At 44.9% G+C, this 21,174-nt stretch overlaps 1 protein-coding gene across 1 annotated transcript in view; it reads left to right on the top strand.

Moving 5' to 3' along the window:
* Positions 1-462: 462 nt before the first annotated feature.
* The window catches only part of ANP32B (acidic nuclear phosphoprotein 32 family member B), a 36,127-nt gene continuing 15,415 nt past the window's right edge, over positions 463-21,174 (top strand). Inside the window, exons 1-3 of the mRNA XM_055271743.2 lie at positions 463-4,434; positions 15,472-15,621; positions 19,390-19,512. Coding sequence (XP_055127718.1) covers positions 4,381-4,434; positions 15,472-15,621; positions 19,390-19,512 — 327 coding nt within the window. The 5' untranslated portion in view covers positions 463-4,380. The remainder of the gene's footprint in view (positions 4,435-15,471; positions 15,622-19,389; positions 19,513-21,174) is intronic.

The following is a 21,174-nucleotide window of genomic DNA, read 5'->3' as shown; positions in this document are numbered from 1 at the left end:
GACTGCAGCTGGGGCGCAGAGAAAAGTGACAGGCACTCAGCTTCTCTAATGTAATTATTTCCAACCCTCAATAGTTCTGAGATGAGCAGCCTGAGGCCCAGAGAGGCTATATGTTTTGCCCTAAAGCACACAGCCAGTAAGTGGTGGAGTGGGATTCTCGTTTCACTGAAGTCCTTCTCCTAAAAGGGAAAACCACTGAAGAAAGTTATATTAATACAGATTTATCATAATGATAGGTGGAAAAAGCAAGTTTATAAAAAAAAATCTTCAATCTGATCCCAACACTTAAAAACAGTATGTATAGTATAGAAAAAAATTGCAAGGATATACAACTTAATGGTGGTTATATCTCAATGGCAGGAACTTTTAAATTTATTTTCTATTTTTTAATTTTCTCTGCACAATGAGCAAGTAAACCTTTTTAAAACAGGAAAAAAATGTTTTTTTTTTTTTTTTCAGAAGCAGTTGTGAGGACTAGTCGATCAAAGTAATGAGAATGAATTACAGTGAGCCCTTAATGACAGAGAAATCTAGCTTCTTAGTAGTTATGTGAATTTCAGCAAACCTACTTGGCTTTGCTGAGTCTGTTTCCTAAACACTAAAAAAGGTGGATTATCGTCCTGTCCCGGGGAGCTGTTGCTAGGATTAACTGAGAAGCAGGGTACACAAAAGTCCCATGCACAACACTTGGCATAAGGATGGTGCTTAACAAATATTGGACCTGACTCTTGTAGTCATAGCTCTTCCTTGCTGCACCAGGAAGGCCTAGCACCTCTAGCTGGTTCAGATAGCAGAAAGGAACCTGGGCAGGGGCCCATTACTGGGCCTAGAGCTTCCTGTACACCTGACACATTCCCCTCGTCTGTTTTTACCATGTGGAGACTAAGAGGATCTCCTCCCTTAACCCATTTTCACCTATTTGCCTCTCCCTCTCCCCTTGTCTCAATAACCTCAGCTGCCTAGATGGTATTTTTTAGTACATGTGACATTATTTTCAACATAACATACATTTGCAAAGCATCTGCTATGTTCTAAAGATGGACCCAAGGTCCTCCTCTCCATTCCTATCATCCAGAAATAGTTGTCTGAGTTCTAATTGAGAAGTTAGATCCTTCAATAACTACCATTTGTTGCCGAACTGCGATAATAGAGGTACACACACTAAGTTGTGGAAAGTCCGGGGTGGGGAAGAGATATGTTCTTACCAGTGTATGCACATGTGTATGGAAGAGGACGGGAAGAATGGAAGTATTTAAAGAGTAATCATTTCCTCACCTTATATTATATATCAGCTTCATATAGTGTCGTTACTAAAATGTGCCCATTCTGTTAAGCTAGGTTCAGAGCTAGTTAAATCAATGACCTAGTAGGGCTGTTTCCTCTCATCTTCAGATTTATTAAAGTCTGTCCACAGCCACAAAGTTTGTGGGGAAGGCTCAAGTCATCTGATGACATGACAAGTAACATGCTGTTGCTGAGGCAGGGGGGTGGGGCACAGGTCCAAGCAGTTACAAACTGGCTCAGAGTGTTCTGCTCAGACATTTTAGAGCTTTTTGGAATACACAGCCATTCTGATTAACAGGCAGTTTTAAGGCTCAAGGGGTGCCAAAACCTGGCATTATTTGATATTTTTATTACTTATTGGTCAAACGTTAACATCAATGGAAGTAAAAAGAAATTCATTCTTAGTTTGGTCTAACAAACTGTTTTTACATTTCCTTATTCCCTTTCAGCCCTTGTTGAAATTCATAAATCCATGGACATGATAATACTTGCAGATTAGATACAATTGAATATTCTACATCTTTCTCACACACAGATGCATACAGAGAATGATGTTAAGTGCAGCAATATTCAAAACCCAGGCGCTGTGACAACAGCCCCTTCAGGCCTGTAGACTGACAGTCCCGTAGAAGATGTTGGCAGGGCAATGAGACACACCCTGCTCTGCCTGTGTTATTTATGTCTCTGGCAGTGAAGCCCCTGACAAAGAAGCATGTCACTGGAACACATGCTCTTTGTTCACAGAGGTGCGTGCCAGCACCGGCTGCGTAAGAACGGACAGTGCGGTGTCTGTAGTCTCTCCTCCTTTGGCTCTTTTGCCTTCTATTTGCAGCACATTGTTGCTGTGTTTATTATTTTGTAGCTTAATACTATAAAACACACATCTATCCTGTGAGCTATGTACCCTAGGGAAAGAGTCCTTCATACCCTCCAGTTGGCCATAAAGAGAGGACAGAGTCTCAAGATTTGTCCTGATGCTAAGGATTAATACCATCTCCTCTGGGAGCCATCAGACTACCACTCTCTAGCACAGAGCTACCACGTTTAAGACTCCTTCAGCACCATCCCCCCTTTCCTTGCAAGAGGACACTTGCATGCTGTTTGGTATGAAAAGCCCTCTGCAACTGTTCCCAACCTACAGCACCAAAGTAGCCCCCACCATGCTATGACTCCACTCTAGCCAGACTGATGATGTAGCAGAAGACGGTGGGCTGTGGAGTCAGACCTATCTGGGTCTAAATCCTAGCTCTGCTTCTTGCTGAACGTGCAGCTTAAGCTCCTCATCTGTAAAATGATTAAATTATCACCTACTTCAGAAAGTTGTCTGAGAATTAGAGTAATAATATCAAGCCCCTTAAAGCAGATCCTCAATAATCGCTTATTGGCTCATGAAACCGATTTGTGTGTGTGTGTGTGTGTGTGTGTGTAAAAGCCCTCATTGCATAGCCCTGTGGTTCTCATAACCTTAGTTACAGACCTTTTGTAACCTCCTGAGAACATCTGTCTCCATTTTCCCTTGTCATAAAGACATCTGCTGAGGCTACAAAAGGAGTCAGGGAACTACATACTAGAAAGTTTTTCTTTTCCCATATTCCTTCTAAAACTTTCATCTTCAAATGTTAACTCACTCATTTTAAAAGCTGATATATAATTGGCTTACAACTAAGTTTGGGTTGTTTGCCACTAAAACTTAGGTAAAATAGGAAAGGGGGCACTTTCTTAACTTCCATAAAACTTTATGTTAATGCATAGAATTTCAAGTTTTTCTTTAACAAATTGTTCTTAGTTTTTGGTGCTTCTTGTCAGTACGATCTTCTTAGATTGTATTTGACACATTATGTATTTACTTATTTTACGCTGAATATAACGTCATTCCCCGGTGTTCTGCAAAGCACAACACTCATCCTGATCTGGTGCTCTAACCCCTGGGACCCTTTGAGCCAGACCATGACAAAGGCTGCCTGCCAGGTTTCAGCGAAACTTAGACCACCAAGAATTTACACACCTCACAGGGGTGCCCTAAGGAATAAATGAGATTAAAAAAAAAAAAAAGTCTGCGGGGAAACCCTGAGGCCCTATTAGAAATGCTAATCGTTTCCTTCTCTAGCTCCTATTAAAATGTTAGAAAACCGAGGGAGACTCTCCTGAACAGGGTGGGGATGCTCGGCTGCTCTGTGGCTTAGCAAGCGACCCCAGCTGCCCTGCCAGGGCCGGCCGGCCGCGATTCCGTCCCGACGGCGGGGGAGAATCCTCGGCAGCACTACGGACGCCACTCTGCCAAAGGAGGCAGCGGGGGTCGGCCTGTTGGCCCCAGACTGTGTGGCAGGCAAAAGTTGAACGTCAAAGCCTCTCTGTCCCCGGCTTCTTCACATCTCGCGCCTCCGCGGGCGTCGGGCCGCTCCCGTGAGCCTCCCCGGATGGACTGGGTTTTAGGGACCCCCGAAGCCGGACTGCAAAGCTTCCCACCAGCCCTTCCCGCGAACCTCCCAGCCCGGGCTGCAAGCCCAGCTCCGGGCGCGACGAGGTGGGGCCGGGAGCGGGGGGTGAAGGAGTCTCAGCGTGGCGAGGGTCGGAGGGCGGGGAAGCCCCCGCACCCCCCGAGAAAGGTCTTACATCAGCCGCCCCACGTGCAATCGGAGAGGGAGGAAGTCGCTCCTCTATTCGGGCTGCGCCTTTCCCCAGCCTCCGCCCCGCCCCGCCCCGCCCCGCCCGCCGCGCGTCTCCCCGCCCCGTCCTTGGTGCAGCCGCGGCCGCCGAGCCGAGCAGCGCCGCGCGGGGCCGAGTAGAGCCGAGCAGCTGCCGCGCCGCGTCGCCGGTTTAAGCGCAGTGCAGGCCGCGGCCGGGGGCGGCGGTAGTGAGCCCAGCGCTGCGCTCCAGCCCCCTTTTCCCTCCATGGTTTCTCTCCGCTCCCGTGAGTAACTTGGCTCCGGGGGCTCCGCTCGCCTGCCCGCACGCCGCCCGCCACCCAGGACCGCGCCGCCGGCCTCTGCCGCGAGCAAACCCTTCCGACGGCCCTCGCTGCGCAGGCCGGGAGGCCTCTCCCCCCTCCGCCCCCGCCGCGGAAAGTTAAGTTTGAAGAGGGGGGAAGAGGGGAACATGGACATGAAGAGGAGGATCCACCTGGAACTGAGGAACCGGACCCCGGCAGCTGTAAGCAGAGCCCCCTCGGGGCGCCCTCTCCCCCGATGACTTGCATGTAATGGTGGCCACCTGCGGGGCCCGGGCTGAGGGTTCGCCGGCCCCGGCGTGGGGAAGAGCGCAGCTCGTGGGCTCGGACGGGGAAGGCGGGCGGGCGCGGAGGGGGGAGCGAGCGCACGAGGATTAACTCTTTGCCGCCCGCGGGCCCCTGGGGCGGCCGGGGGAAGGCAGCGGTGTGGGGGAAAGCAAACTTTGAGCGCTTCGCCCGCCGGGGTCTTTCCCCGGAGGGAGCGCGTGTGCAAGTGGCCGGCGGCGAGGGAGGGAGGCGGGGGTTGTGTAACGCTGGGAGCCATGTTTGCAGCCTCCCGGGATGCGCGGCCGGGCGGAGGCCGGGCCTGCCGAAGAGCTGCGCGGCCATCCCTGCCTGGGCCAGGCCGGGCTCCGCGCGCCCCGGGCCGGCCGGGGAAGGGGCGCGGGTGGGGCGGGACGGGGGCTTCTGTGGCCGGAGCTCGCAGTGGGCACCAGCCCGGCCGAGGGCAGCGGCCGTGGGGCGAGGAGGGGGCTTTTTTTCTTTGAAGGGAGCGAGAAGCCCCCTGAGGGGCCTGGGGGCCTGGGCGGGCGCGGCCTGGCGCGCGGAGCGGGGGAGGGGCGGGCCAGGGCGGCGGAGGTGGCGCAACCGCCGCCCCTCCCGAGGCCAAGTTTGAAAAAAGGACGCGGTTCCCGCCATTTTTCAAGCCTAAAAATAAAACTTTCTCCCCCGTTCCCTCGCTCCCTCTTCGTCCTCGGCCTTGCCCACTCCGGTCTCCAAGGGGCAGCCTGGGTCGACCAGGGCCAACCGTTGTGGCGACCGCTTCGCCCTTCCCCCTGCGCCGCGGAGGCGGAACCCGGGGCCCCTGCCCTTGCCCCGGGAGGCTGGCCCCTCCGTGTGGGCGGGCGGCGGCTCCTCACACCAGCCGGAGCGCGCCACAGGCCGCCGCAGCGCCATGTTGGCGGGTGCCCGTCTCCCTCCGCCTGGTGAGCCGGCCCACGAGCTTGGCCTTGCCCGCAGCCCGCCCTCGGTGCTGGCTGTCGGCCGCCTGTTCCCGCGCCGAGCCCTCGATCTGTTTCCCCCCCGCCCCGCCGGGTCTTGGCTCGCACTGGCGGGAGCCGCGCGCCGTGGCCGCCGCCGCCGCCGCCGCCTCATCCCGTCGCGGGCGCGCTGCCGACCCCCCTCCCCCTTCTTAAAAGGGCAACGGCAGGCGGCCGCCCCCGCCCCGCGCCGGGCGCGCGGGGTTTCGGGCGGGCCTCAGCTCGGCGCGCGGGATTTTGGGCGGGCCTCGGCTCGGCTCGTGGGCCGGGCGGCCTCTGGCCTCCCACGTGCTTGAGAGCGGCCTGGTGTGGTCGGCTGCGCGCCTTGCGGGCTGCAGGGGCCTGAGGGCGGTCCTCTTGCGGCGCGGCTGCGTGGGCGTGGGTCCGACCTGTGGGAATTGCCCCATTCATCTCCCGGGTTTAGCGCGGCTGCCCGCCGTCGCGAGCCCCCACGCCGCGGACCAGCGCGGGGCCAGTTAGCGCCACGGCCGGTGCCCCAGCGGGCCAGTGGCTTTCCCGCCGAGGGCAGCCGCGCGGGGCTTCCCGACCCGCTCTGGGTTAAGCGAGCGGCCGGGTTTCGTGCCCTCAGGTGGCTGTGGTTAACAAGTCGCGAACTTGTGGGAATTCGTCGACCAGGGTTTACCTGGTGTGCTGGACGTTTTAAATCCTTGCTCTCTAGTCTTTGAGGTCACCACTAACGCGGGATGGGCCGGGCTCCACCGCAGGGCGCTGTCCCTCCCGGAGGGCCCGCGAGGGAGGGCCGCTCCGGGGGTTCCGAGATGAAGGGTCGCGGGCGTACGTTCTTCCGACCATCCGTCAGACATTTTGTGCCCGCCACGTGCTAGCCTATCGCCTGGGTGCCCAGCTCGCGCCACAGAACTTGAGAGGCTTTCTTGCCTTGAGAAGGTGTTTATTCCAGACTTTTCCATTGCGGCGTAATTGCAAATCCGTAGAATATGGAGTAGCTAAAATTAGCCAAAGTGCCCACAAGAGAAGTACACACGTGGGTCTTCAGAAATGCGTTAAAATCTAGAATTTGAATTCTTTAGGATATGCTCAAACTAAGGGTTTTTTAAAATTCTCGAGAGTAGTGTTCCCTCTGGGAAACAGTTGGCCTGCTGTTCCCCTTAGGTGATTTTTCATATATGAAGTAATATTGCTTTAAAAGCACATGTATATCTACAGGTGTTCATTTTTCTTTTTTTCTTTTTTTTTGAGACTGAGTCTCTCTCTTGCTCAGGCTGGAGTGCAATGGCGCTATCTCGGCTCACCTCAGCCTCCGCTTCCCGGGTTCAAGCGATTCTCCTGCCTCAACCCCCAGCGTAGCTGGGATTAGAGGCATGCGCCACCATGCTCGGCTAATTTTGTATTTTTAGTAGAGACGGGGTTTCTCCCTGTTGTTCAGGCTGGTCTCCAACTCCTGACCTCAGGTGATCCACCCGCCTCGGCCTCCCAAAGTGCTGAGATTACAGGCGTGAGCCACCGCGCCCGGCTGCGAGTTCATTTTTCAAGTAATCAGCTTAACCTTCTTGCCAGTCAGGCCAGAGCCATTTAATTCAGTTAAATTAAAACATTTTCTCTGTAATACTATCCACATTTCAAGTGCTCAAACGTGACAAGTGGCTCGTGGGTGCTGTGTTGGGCAGCACTGGCCTGCAGAATCCACTGGTTTATTAAGTAAACATTTGAAGCCTGAGAAACCATTGAGGTGGTGTGGTGCTTTTTGCACTTGGGAGAGTTTATGAGACCTTGAGAGAGTGTTGCGGGAGCCAGCTGAGATTGTGGGGATGGAGGAAGGTTCCCTTAGGGAGATTGAGACCAGTGGGAGTTAGGTACCCAGTTGGGCGAATAAAACTTTGACCTAAAACTGAAGGATTTTTCAGGAAAAAATGGTGTATATTTTGAAGGAAATTCTAAAAGAGAGTTTAAAGTGTTTTCGCACAGAGGCGTCATCCTTAAGGCAAATGAAAAATTTGGAGATCACTCCCTTAAAATCATATTCAGCTAGTCACATGATATACCTTATGTGTGATGTGCTGGAACATGCCATAAACACCACAGAAATTGATGGCATTGTCAGCTGTTACACAGTAGGCTTGGCCTCTGGGATCCTGCAGACTTGTCATGTGGGGTAACATGAAGAATCGTTTCCCCTGTTGAAGGTATACTGTTGTAGTATGAACAGGATGCCCTGAGATACAGCAGTGTCCCATGGTTGACCTTAATGATTTTAAAGTCAAGTGAGATTTAAGCGTGTTTGAAGAGGGCGAATAGGGGTTTCATTGTAAATGTGTTCTTACGTTTAAGACCAGATGGGCTTTTATTGTGTATATGACTTTTTTTTTTTTTTTAATTACTGGGGTTTGAAGAAGACCCTAGTAACACTTCTGTTCAGTTGGGCTCTTGTGTGTTCTGACCAAGGAAGACAAGAAGGTAAACACAAAAGTGTTACTAGGGTCTTCTTCAGTTCACCTGTTACTGTATCCCTATTCCTTATAAACACAAGTATGCCCATTTCCCTAAGGGATAGGGGCGAGGGATTGTAAAGAAATACGGGATTTTATTTATTTTTTTCTAAGTCCAAAACAGGGTGTATTCTCATAGTGGAACAAAATGGCCTAAGTTGGCATTTTAAAGTAATCTTCATGAAGAATGGTGGTTACCATTTAAAAACATTTTATAGACAAGGATAGGAGATAGTTTGTATGACAAGGAAATATTTTATATAAAATATTGGCCCTGAGAGTAAATTGAACAATGCTAGAATACACCATATATACACCATGGAAATTGGAGGTCTTGTCAGTAAGATGAGAAGACACTGACATGCAGTAGCTAGATATAAACCACATTTAGTTGTATTCCAAAATTGGAAAGGAATACCTGTTCTTTATGTGAGATTCTTATCCTTCCAGTAAACTGAACATGTCGCTCTGTTAGAAGCACCTCATTAACCATGCATTTGGGGACAGTCAGCCTTTCTATCAGCTCTGAGTTTTTCATTCAAAGTTAGAAAGCCAAGCAGTTCCTTACTGTGGCTTGCAGTCTATGCCCCTGCGAGATGCTGGTGTGCTACATGCTGGACTGTGACATTTCATATGCCAAAATAAAAGCAGTCTTTACATAGTCCCAATTTACTGAGAAAAAAATGTAGATTGTCTTTAACTTCCATCTTTTTTTGATCTGCACCCCCTCCCCAGCTTTTGACCTCTTTTGTTGTGTCTACTGTGATGTAATTTTGAGCTCAATTGGATATTCTAGTTGGTTGCGTAGCAACTAATTGGGGGTTTTTTCCTTGTATAAGTAATGCATCTTCGTTTAAGAAAATTAGATTTAGATAGGCCAAAAAAATTGTAGGTATAGATAAGCAAAAAGAAGATAGACATCATACATGCCTAACCTACCATCTAGACACTTTAGTGTATAGTCTACCAGAATGTTTAAATTTTTTCTAAACTTGGTTCATGCAAATAATCCAAATGCTAGCTAGCTTGTTGCTTTTTTTTAGAAAAAAATACAGTCAACATCTTTGTGTGTGTCCTTGTTTTATAGACTCATTATTAATGTCTGCATAGATCATAATTTAAACATCCCTCTCAGGTTGTTCACAGGGATTTTGGCTGTTTTAAATACTGCTGAAATGAGCATCTTATAATGTGATTTTTTTTTCCCCTCTGCCAAATTGCTTTTCAGAATGGTTCCCATCTTTAAATACCCACCAATAGGATATTGGTGTTTCCTTCCTTAATGCTAACAGTCGTGCTACCTAAACACATTGGAGAACCACTAATATAGATCCGTTCTAGACCGGGCACAGTGGCTCATGCCTATAATCCTAGCACTTTGGGAGGCGGAGGAGGGTGGGTCACTTGAGGTCAGGGATTCAAGACCAGACTGGGCAACATGGCGAAACCCCATCTCTGCTAAAAATACAAAAATTAGCCAGGTGTGGTGGCAGGCACCTATCATCCCAGTTACTCTGGAGGCTGAGGCAGGAGAATTGCTTGAACCCCGGGGGCAGAGGTTGCAGTGAGCCAAGATAACACCACTTCACTCCATCATAGGCAAAAGAGTGAGACTCCATCTCAAAAATAAAAATAAAATAATAAAAAGTTCTATTAATTTAGAAACATTATTTTAAAATAATGGGTAGAAGATTTGAATACTGGTTAACTCAGAAGGATGGAAATTGCAAGGATGGCAGGAATTACTTTCTATATTTTGGGATTATTTCACTTACCATGATAACCAGTATTGTTCTAATTAAAAGAATTGACAACTCAGAAAGATCTTTAATTCCTCCATACCTTTTCCTCCTTTTATGGCAGAGACAGCTGGTATAATTGGAGAGCATCGCCCCACCAGTTAGGTAAAGTTGTTCTTTTTTCATAGTAGCTAGGGGAGTGGCAAATGAGCAAACTGAAGAGAATGAAAGGCAAAAAAATGTTTCCATCTCCTGTGGCCCCCAGCTCCAGTCCCCAGGGATATTCCCATGACCTAGACTCATCATAAAGAAGGACCTCATAGGCATTTTGCCATTTAGAACTTAAAATGTGTTTTGTTTTTCATAGAGATAGTGTTATAGGTCATTGTTATATCCTCCAATCAGATCTGAAAAGGTATTTGGCTGCAATATAGTTCAAATTTTTCAATGAAAAAGTAGTAGGAAACTACTGTTTGCTGGTAACTGTAGAAAACAAATATGAGTTAAGTAGGAGGTAGTATGGATTTTTCATTTTTAAATGTTTACCTTAAATTTGTGTTTGAGAAAAGGCAGGTTTAATTGGAGCATGAGGGAAGAAGAGGAGTGAATTTGGCCCCAAAAGTTAAACTGTCCATCTTCAAGCAGGCGGCCAGTTAACTCTTGGATCAAATAGATCCCTAAGATTTAAGCACAGATGAACAAGTGCCTGTCTAACCTTTCTTCATTAGATAGCAGCTCTGGGAGGATTTGAGATATAAGAAGAAACTAGGGCCTTTTCTCCTTTGATTAGGACCTCTGGTTCATTCTGAATCTAGATTGGGAAGCTGTGGGATCATCTTGACCCCACCTCCACTCACTGTCTCAACCACACTCTTCCAAAGCTGTTATCTCCTTTGCAAGGCAGTCTAGATCTCTATACCCAGGAAGGAATGAAAAGAGATGAGGCTTAGTTACCTCTGTGGAGATCCACTGAGAACCCCAGAGTTGATATAAAGATTGTTTTAAACTGAAGAGATTTGAGATTCAACAGATGCAGAGAGAAGCCTACTTGGAGTTTATCTGGCTAAAAGCAAATACATGTCACAAACGAGGGCTGACATAAATTCTCCCTTTGGAGTGAGTCTGTTCCCAGGAGAGAGGCCAAGAGTAAACCTCTGGTGGGGGTTGGGGGGGGGTAGTCATTTCTCCCTAAGAAAACAAAGACCACTCATACCTATGTAGACAGACATTGTAAACTTGATCTCTCCTTTGTTCTGAAAATACCATTTGTGTTCCCTAAAGAAATCTGTTCTTCCCAAAAGGTTTTTCTCCTCCTATCCTTTCCTCTTCTACATTAGGTATATAAGCCCTAAATTCTAAGTACTCAGTTATCACTGAGTGTGAGTGCACCTGTGTATGTGTGTTGCACATGTAAATACACTTTTTCTGCACCTCAAATGCCACTTTTCTGCCATTGAAACAATATCCAAGCTCAGAATACCTTTCATTAAGGTCTTGTTGAGAACTTTCAACAACCTTGAAGTTGGCTGATGGAACATTTAGACCTGCTATCCTTGGGTACAGCCCTAAGTGGGGCCCTCCAGTGGTCTCTGCTTTATGCAGTAATTCCCATTCTCCTCTGTGCTTATTCCCCAGTGACTCATCTTCTTAATATGCTTCTGGCGTTCTGTTCTTGGGGTAGCATGTTTCTTTACATTCTCAGCCTTCCTGGAAAAGTCAAGGGACTTGCCTTTTCTGCCTAGCCCAACAACTCTCTGCCCTATTTATCCCAGTATATCCTATTGCCTCTTACTGGTAGAGGCAGTTAAAGGTCTCAGGTATTCATTTCCTGAACTTCTCACTCTCACTTAACAAACTCACTTACATCTGTGTCCATCCTAGCCATCTCTCTTGAAGGAGCTGTCCCTCCAACCAGAGTAGAATGATACCTCATTTTTAATATGCACTTTTACTACTTACAGTTGAACCTTTTTTTTTTTTTTTTTAGATGGAGTCTCGCGCTGTTGCCCAGGCTGGAGTGCAGTGGCGCAATCTTGGCTCACTGCAACCCTCGGCCTCCCGGGTTCAAGCATTCTCCTGCCTCATCCTCCCGATTAGCTGGGACTACAGGTGCACACCACCATGCTCGGCACATTTTTTTTGTATTTTTAGTAGAGATTGGGTTTCACCAGGTTGGCCAGGCTGGTCTCAAACTCCTGACCTCAGGTGATCTGCCCGCGTCGGCCTCCCAAAGTGTTGGGATTATAGGCGTGAGCCACTGTGCCCAGCCAAACTTTTTTTTTTTTTTTTTAACTGGGTGTCTGTCGCCCAAGCTGGAGCATAGTGGCATGATAATGGCTCACTGCAACCTGGACCTCCTGGGCTCAAGTGATCCTCCTGCATCAGCCTCTCAAGTAGCTGGGACCGCAGACATGCACCACCATGCCCAGCTAATTATTTATTTTTTTGTAGAGACAGGGTCTCCCCTATGTTGCCCAGGTGACTCTTGGACTCCTGGGCTCAGGTGGTCCTCCCACTTTTGCCTCCCAAAGTACTGGGATTGTAGGCATTAGCCACTGCACCTGGCCTTGAACAGTTTTTTTAGTGTTGGCTATTTGTGTCTTTTAGAGCTTGTCTGTCCTTTGTTAGTGTTTCTGCTGGGGTATTTATTTTTTCCTCACTTAGGGTAAAAACAGTAGAAGATATCCTCAAGAACAAGATAAATGCAAATAGCCATAATTTGCATAATCGAGAGGTTACAAAAAGTAACAGTCAAATAAATCAGAAAATAATTTTGCAGCAGTTAAGATGAACTACTCATTTAAAAGAGAAGTTGACGTTTTAAATAAAGAACTCTTAACTAATAACACACTCAGATGTTTGTATTCTTTCACTTAGCAATGGATTCTGAAAACACAGTCCTAAATACAGAAGACATTTTAAGTAAAGATATGGCATTATTTATAGTAGGGAAAATTGAGCACAAATGTTCAATAGGGAGGATTGTAAAGTGATTTATAATATATCCACACACTGTAATTTCTTAAAAAATACTCTGTGATCAGAAAGTTGGTCCCCTTTATGTCCGAGTTTTCATCTTAGTCCCCCACAATTGTGACACAAACCTCTGTACAATATTGCTGACAAACCTGTGACCGTTTTTTTTCCTCATTCCGCAGTTACGTAGGCTCTTACACAGTGATATCGTGGTAACTGGAATATACATGATCCTGTCATCATGAAGCTTAGTCTAGCAGTGACTTTTTTTTTCTTTTTCTTTTTGAGATGGAGTCTCCTTTGTCACCGAGGCTGGGGTGCAGTGGCACAATCTCAGCTCACTGCAACTTCTGCCTCCCAGGTTCAAGCAATTCTCCTGCCTCAGCCTCCCAAGTTGCTGGGACTACAGGCACACGCCACCGTGCCCGGCTTATATTTGTATTTTTAGTAGAGATGGGGTTTCACTATGTTGACCAGGCTGGTCTTGAACTCCTGACCTTAGGTGATCCGCCCGCCTTGACCTCCCAGGAGTGTTGCGATTACAGGCATGAGCCACCACGCCCAGCCAGCAAAAACATTTTTTAACCTGCATTTGAGTTGTGGTACTTTTTGATGACGCCTTGCAGTGGTTCAAGTGGAATTTTGCAAGTTGAAAGAAATGTCCTTAAGAGATGATTTCACTCTGTGAGCTGAGAGGCAATATGGCTAACTCTAATTCTTCTTCACTTCAGTTTTGGCATATTGGTGTATTTTGTATAACATTTTTGGATTATTTTGGATGGAATTATAGAAAATCTCTCAAGCTAAATGGGAACATTTTAATTGTATTGCAGTATACTGTTTACATGGGTGGGTGATGACAGTTGACCTTTTTAAAATTTTAATGGTTCGTTGGTTTTATGTTTAGTTTCTTTTTAATACAGAATAAATACATGGTTGTAAAAAACTTAGTACAGATATAAGTAAAGTAAACAGCAAAGGTCACTGACATTTCCCATTCCCTTTACCCAGAGGTTACTTTCTGGGCATTTATAATGTTCCAAGCCCTAGTCTCTACAACTTCATGAGGTAGGTACTATTAGCTCCACTTTATGGGAAACTGAGGCACAGAGAAGTTAAGTGACTCGCACAAGGTCGCACAAGTTCTGAGTGGCAGAGGTGAACCAGGATTCAACCCCAGGCATATGTCTCCAGAGCCCAGCTTTTGTCAGAGTTGACCTATTAAGTTTTCAGTTGTGCTCATTTCTTATCAGAAAAGGGAAGAATAGCAGAGATATCTAAAGAAAAGTGGAAGGAAGGAAGAAGTAAGTGGATGTAAAGAGTAAAAAGGATGCCTGGCTTCTGACGAGGAAGTAGACAGGGTAGTGAGAAGTGGTTAGGCACTTACTATGTTGTGGGTATTGCTGACTTGAAATCTGTTTCCTTCTCTGTAAATGGGGGAAGGAGAGTGGTGGTAAAAAGAATAAATGATTAAGTATAATTGATAGCAATTACTAGAGTAGCATCATTGGATTTTGTATGAGAGGATGAGGACACTGGTAATAGCTCCTATTCTCTTTTCAGACTGTCAGCATCTCCCTACCATATACATGCTTGATTGATGCTATTAAATATGGTAGGTTCACTAAAAGAATGCCTTTGTTGGTGCAGTTAAAACAGTAATTTGCATCACTGTGAGTAGATCAAAGTGAGCTAAAAAGTTGCAAGTTTCAGGATGATCATAGAGCAAGAATGGCAATATGGATTATTGTGGTGGATCTGCATGTAGACTATTAAGTAATCAATATTCAAAAGTTCAAATCATCAGATGTGATACTGTCTTTGAGATGGAGTCTCACTCTGTTGCCCAGGCTGGAATGCATTGGCGAAATCTTGGCTAACTGCCACCTCCGCCTCCCAGGTTCAAGCGATTCTCCATCCTTAGCCTCCCGAGTAGCTGGGATTACAGGCACTCGCCATCATGCCTGGCTAATTTTTGCATTTTTGTAGAGAGGGGGTTTCACCTTCTTGGCCAGACTGATCTTGAACCCCAGACCTCAGGTGATCTGCCCACCTCAGCCTCCCAAAGTGCTGGGATTACAGGCGTCAGCCACTGTGCCCGGCCAGATGTGATACTCTTGGATGGACTTAAGTTCTGAAAAAGAGACTGTGTAGCCTGAAAATGCAATTTAATTTATTATCTAGCAGTTCTCTCCTAGAAACCTCTTTCTCAAGTGCAACCCAGATTGATCTTTGTTTTGAATTAAGGACTCTTGCATCCTGATTTTTTTCCCAGTGTCAAGATAATCTTGGCAAAGATTAGTAAAACCAGAGTTGGAAGGTGTGTTGGTGCAGAAACCTCTAGCCAGAATCTCTTAGTGGTCTTGATGGGAAACATAAAGCTTTCCTCTTTTCCAGTGGTCATCTTCTGGGCCTTAAGATAGACCCAGCCTAAAGAATGTCTTCATTCTGCATTTGCATTTAGATAAAAGCTGCCCTTTGGGGAACAGGCTGGAGAAAAGAAATAAGGGGAATACACTTACTTCACTTATATCTTAAGAAGTATAGTTTCTGTTTCTGGAAAAACAAAGAGTGTAAGTGTTTATACCCATGGAGTAATATTCCATCTTTGAACCGGTCAGTATATTGTTACTGAAGGCTTAATCAGTTTTTATCTTTTTATAACTATGATCTAGGTCTAAGTAAGAGGCTGCCTGTATATTTGGGTGTTTTTGCAGGATATTTATGGTAGAAGTTTCTGCATTGTTGTTTGTTTTCAATGTGTTTTTGAGAGCTTATCCTTTTTTCTTTGTCATCCACAGGTTCGAGAACTTGTCTTGGACAATTGCAAATCAAATGATGGAAAAATTGAGGGCTTAACAGCTGAATTTGTGAACTTAGAGTTCCTCAGTTTAATAAATGTAGGCTTGATCTCAGTTTCAAATCTCCCCAAGCTGCCTAAATTGAAAAAGGTAAGTGCTTTTTCTTTAACAGTAAAAGAGAACGATCCTGGGAAGGGAAAATGTATGATTTTACCTGTAAGGAAGCACTTAGTGTAGCAGAAAGCACATGGCCTTTGGAACTGGGCAGATATGGGATTGAATTCTAGCCCTGGCATTTCCTTGATGGGTGAACTTCTGCAGGTTACTTAATCTCTCTAAGGCCCAATTTCCTCACCTGTAAACTGGTGGTATTACTTGACCTTGCAGAATTGCTGTGAAGTTTGGAAATAATGCATGTTGGGTGCTAAATAAGTAGTAGTTAGGAAGAATAATTACTGTGTTTTGTGAGTAATTTATTTGTTAATTGTTATAAAACCAATTCTCTATCCTTTCGGAAAAAAGGACCAAATGCTACGTAAAAATGTTTTCTCTTGTCATTGCACATTTAACTGTCACAGAGTCCCAGAACGTCAGAACTGGAAGCAACTTTGCTCCTCTAACTCAACCCCTTATTTTATAGGCACAGCAGTCGTCCCAGAAAAGTGTAGTAATTTGCCTAAAGCCACCCACAGAAGTGGTTAGTATTAGAGCCAAAACTAGAACCCGTATCTCCTAACCCCATACATACCCTTTCCATTATGTAGGAAAAGATATGTGGTTATATAAGTCTTGCAGAATTTTCTGCCATTTCAATATTCACTTTACTAGGAAAGTTAAGTTGTTCCTTTATTTAAACTAAGGCACATGTAGAAGGAAACATAATCAAAATTGGGCAAAGGTAGGTTGTTCCTAGAGCTTGCTTGAGTTCTGAGTGGGACAGTTAGTTTTTTGGTATTGGGGTTTGTTTGTGGTTTTGCAGGGGGTGGAGTGGGTTAAGTATAATACATGAGGCCAGTCATGGTGACTCACATCTGTAATCCCAACACTTTGGGAGGCCAAGGTGGGAGGATCACATGAGGTCAGGGGTTCGAGACCAGCCTGGCCAACATGGCAAAACCCCGTCTCTACTAAAAATACAAAAAAATCAGCTGGGCACGGTGGCATGCGCCTATAGTCCCAGCTACTCCGGAGGCTGAGGCACAAGAATTGCTTGAACCCAGGCGGCAGCCGAGGTTGCAATGAGCCAAAATCACGCCGCTGCATTCCAGCCTGGGCGACAGAGCAAGACTCTGTCTCAATTTAAAAAAAAAAAGTATAATACGTGAATTAAAAAGTGGAAGTATTTTTTGTTTTGCTTTCTTTATTTGCCTTGTTTAGGTAATATTAATAAATGCTCAAGCAGTCTTCATGAGTTTCAGGTGACCGTTTCTGATGAGAAAGAAATTTCCCCTTCTAAGTATACACTAGAGGTTCACGTATAATCCTTTTATATTTGCATGGGTTATCAGTAACATTGGAAGCTCTGATTAGCCCAGTTAAACATAGTATAGCTTTTTAGCATCTGTTTACATAAACTTGATGCTAGCAGATCCTTAGTGTGTGTTTTGTGTTGTTTTCCTAGCATTCTGATTTATTTTCCTGAATTACTATTGGTCTCTGTACTCTCAGACTTATTCAGAAATTCAGCCTATCAGTGACCGTTTTTATAGGGACTTTAATAAACCTTTCAGAATTCTGAATAGAGCTTGCTTGAGTTCTGAGAAGGACAGGGTTTTTGTTTTTGTTGGTTTTGGGTGGGGGGGGGCATTAAGTACATGAATTAAAAACTTAACATTTAAACATTAATCACTTCCCTTATAGGGCTGATGAGAGGTAATCATACTTAAAAGCAGGTTGAGTGTACTCATGATCGATAAGAACTTTATTTTCTTTCTATTCCAGAACACAAACTGGTTTTGTTTTGTTTTGTTTTTGAGGTGGATTTTAACTCTTGTTGCCCAGGTTGGAGTGCAGTAGCGCCATCTCAGCTCACTGCAACCTCTGCCTCCCAGATTCAAGCGATTCTCCTGCCTCAGGCTCCTGAGTAGCTGGGATTACAGATGCGCACCACCACTCCTGGCTACTTTTTGTATTTTTTTTTTTGTAGAGATGGGGGTTTCACCGTGTTGGTCAGGCTGGTTTCGAACTCCTGACCTCAGGTGATCAGCCCACCTCGGCCTCTCAAAGTGCTGGGATTACAGGTGTGAGCCACCGTGCCTGGCCCACAAATTGTTTTTAACAAGAAATAAGTACTGAAAAAAAATTGATGTGTACATGTCACAAATTTTCTAAATTTACGCATCTATTTCATTTCAAAATAAATATGCTAATAAATGTTTTGGTAGACTGCCTTGTTTTGGTAGATTGCCTTGTTATTCCTATTGCCTAAGATACACATGTTGAAAGGATGTGGATGTTACATGTGTATGTGATATTCTAATCACAGGGTCTAAAACATGGGTCAGGAAAAGTGATCTCTGTTTTTATTTTGATTTACTAAAATCACCAATAAAGCTGACACTTGACTCTATTGATTATGGGCTTATGTTTTTAAACCTAGACCATGACTATTTCACTGAAATATCCAATTGAAAGGAAAAAAATGTTTTGAAATGTTACATTTTCCTCTTCTGAAATATTTAATAACACCTTAAGCAGCTGACCTGTTTTTTTAACTCAGTTTTTCAGCAAATATTTATATTTTTAAAAGTTACTCTACTCTGCATCATATAGTACATTTCATTGCATGGCAAAAACTTCATTACATGAAGCTTTCATGCTATTCTAGGTACGTAGCATAATAAGGAGGACATGGATATTTATGAAACCAGCCTGCCTGGCTTCAAATCATAGGCCCACTACAGTAACAGCTGGATGATCTTGGGCCAGTTTATTTTCCTCATCTGTAAACAGGAGTGGTAATTCTGCCTACCCCATAGAGTTCTTGTGAGATCAGATGAGTTAAGGTATTTCTAGTGCTTTGAGCAGTGCCTGGCATTTAAATACTATGTAAGGGTTAAAGTTACTATTGTTGTTGGCACTTTAAAATAGAGAATTAGAACCAGCTGTGTAGCCGAGTTTTCTTGTCTGCAAAAGGAAGAGCTTGAATTAGATGTTCTTCACAATGCTTTCCAGGCTCCAATTCCTTCTACTCTAAGATTCTAATATTCCTTGGTGAAGGCTCATTCCCTCATTGGCACATTACTTGCCTGTGCTACTTGACCTGCAGCTTAGAAATTAGAGTAGGTTCTAATAAAGGCTGGTGCCAGGTTTATGCAAGATGTGGCCTCCAGGGAGCTGGTTTCATAAACCTGAGGCTGTTGACCCACTCCCTTTCCTAGGTTATGAAGCTTCTTTATGGGCTTACTTGTAGGGCCCATCCCTGTCTTGTAGCTTTCAGAGCAACATTCCCTGGTGGCTTCCAGGTGTAGAACTCTACAGTGTATGTCAGTATTGTCCAGAAATTGGGTTTCAAGTGGGCATTGCAAGCTTTGAAGGCACACAAAATAAGCTGCTCAGAATGCACAGACTATTAAACCATTTACCCTTTCTGGCAGGTATAGGGTATTATAACTTGTCAAAGGATTCTAATTGGTTTTGACCCACTTTTTAAGTTAGAAAATTTATTCGCTGATGTTAGAGACCAGTTTTGAGTAAGCTGTTATTAGCAGCTGATTAGGAAAACATAATACTTCTGACCTTAACCTTCTCGTTAATTATTTGGATTTAAACAAAATGAACATGCATGCCCTAATAGAAATAGGGATCATTTGATCTCGACAAATATTTGAGAACTGTATTTGTTACTTATAATACCTTAAATGATTTCTGTTTCTCTGTGTGTATTTGTGTTTGTGCTGTGTCCATTTTCTCTTGTAGCTTGAACTCAGTGAAAATAGAATCTTTGGAGGTCTGGACATGTTAGCTGAAAAACTTCCAAATCTCACACATCTAAACTTAAGTGGAAATAAACTGAAAGATATCAGCACCTTGGAACCTTTGGTAAGTAACCGAGAATTTGGAAACTGGGACTTACTGGTCATTTTCATTTTCATATTTCTTTATAGTGGGGGAAATTACTGGCAATAATAATTGGTTGAGAAAGTGGTGGCTTTTTACTTTTTATATAAGTCCCAATTTTAAAGATCAGGGCCTAATTAGATGTATTTCTGTGGCTTTGCTCTCTCCCTGCCTGATACTGTGGTGGCATCCTTCAGAAGAGAATTTTTGGGGGTATTTTGTTTTGGATCCACTTTTGAAATTCATATATTGACTATATAGCCTTAAACTTGTTCTTTACAATTTTTTTCTTCAGACTGGCCAAGCCATTATGCACTTTTACACTTCAACAGAAAAGGCTATTTATGTTGCGTGGCATACCTGAGTTGTAGATGGAACAATCAAAGACAGCTCCATTTTAAGCTTTATGTCGTCTAATTCATGATCTTGTGTTCTAGCTGGATTACTGTTGCCTAGAGTTTTGCATGGAAACCCCAAGATCCTCCTCAGTCTTATATATTGGGATAAGATATGAAAAGCTAAGTTTCAGTGCTACTTGGGTTGTAGACTTGCTGTGTGACCTTGGGCAAACTGCTTCTTCTCTCTGGGCCTCAGTTTCCTCATTTATAGCAGGGAGGATAATAATCCCTGCCTTGCTTACCTCACTTCGGAGTTCTGAGAATAAGATAATGTACTTAACTTTGCTTTGTAAGTTAATGTACTTACTTTGCTTTCTCAGTTTGTGTGGAAGTTGTAGTGGCCAGAAAAGGGCTTCCAGAGGCAAGACTGGAGGCAGGGGGCTTAATGCAGTTTGTAGGGCAGCCCCACAGGCTGTGCTATTTGGAAGAGGGTTATTTAGCATATAGGAGGTGTCTTTGAGAATCCAGAACAGACACTAGAGGGTAAGACATTTCTTCTCTGTTGTCTCTTTTCTGATGTCAGAGTATATTAAAATAAGTGGATTTCACATCACTTGTATAGAATGCTCTGTTGATATTTCAGGGGAAGACAGAGTTAAATTGTAGCTTCTTTTAATGAGGACTTCCTGTCAAGAGTTAAAAGATCGTTTCCTTCCTAAACAGTTATTGAGAATGCTCCAATACAGATTTAATTACCTTTTACTGAATCTCTTTATGTGTGTGTAATATATGTATTCTTTTAGAGAGGTCTCACTATGTTAGGCCAGGCTGGTCTTGAACTCCTGCCCTCTAGTGATCCTTCCATCTCGACCTCCCAAAGTGCTTGGAACTACAGGCCTGAGCCACCATGTCCGGCTGAGTCTCTTTATTTTTACATTTCATTAAGTTGTCCATATTTAAGAGCTTATATTTCTCATAAATGTAATGCCTCACCAGTGCTCCATGCATTTTGCCCTTTTTCCTATTACAGGTATACCCAGATACTCAGGCTCTTACTAGTTTTATTCGTTTCCTTCAAACCAACCCCCATTTCCAGTATTTAAGCCGACATTTACTGACTTTTGCTGCATCCAAGGACATGAACATTTGCCCATTGTATCCTTATATAACCCAGAGAAGAGAGAATGACTGTCCTCTTTTTAGAGATGAGGAAGCTGAGTTTAGAGAATGTAGATAATTGCTCGGGACAAATGGCAGAGTAGGGATTCAAATCTAAGTCTAGGCTGGGCACGGTGGTTCACGCCTG

Source organism: Symphalangus syndactylus, chromosome 3 (genome assembly GCF_028878055.3).
Source record: "Symphalangus syndactylus isolate Jambi chromosome 3, NHGRI_mSymSyn1-v2.1_pri, whole genome shotgun sequence".
Taxonomy (NCBI): Eukaryota; Metazoa; Chordata; class Mammalia; order Primates; family Hylobatidae; genus Symphalangus; species Symphalangus syndactylus.
The sequence above is the reverse complement of the archived record's forward strand: the minus strand, read 5'-3'. Positions and strand labels throughout refer to the sequence as shown.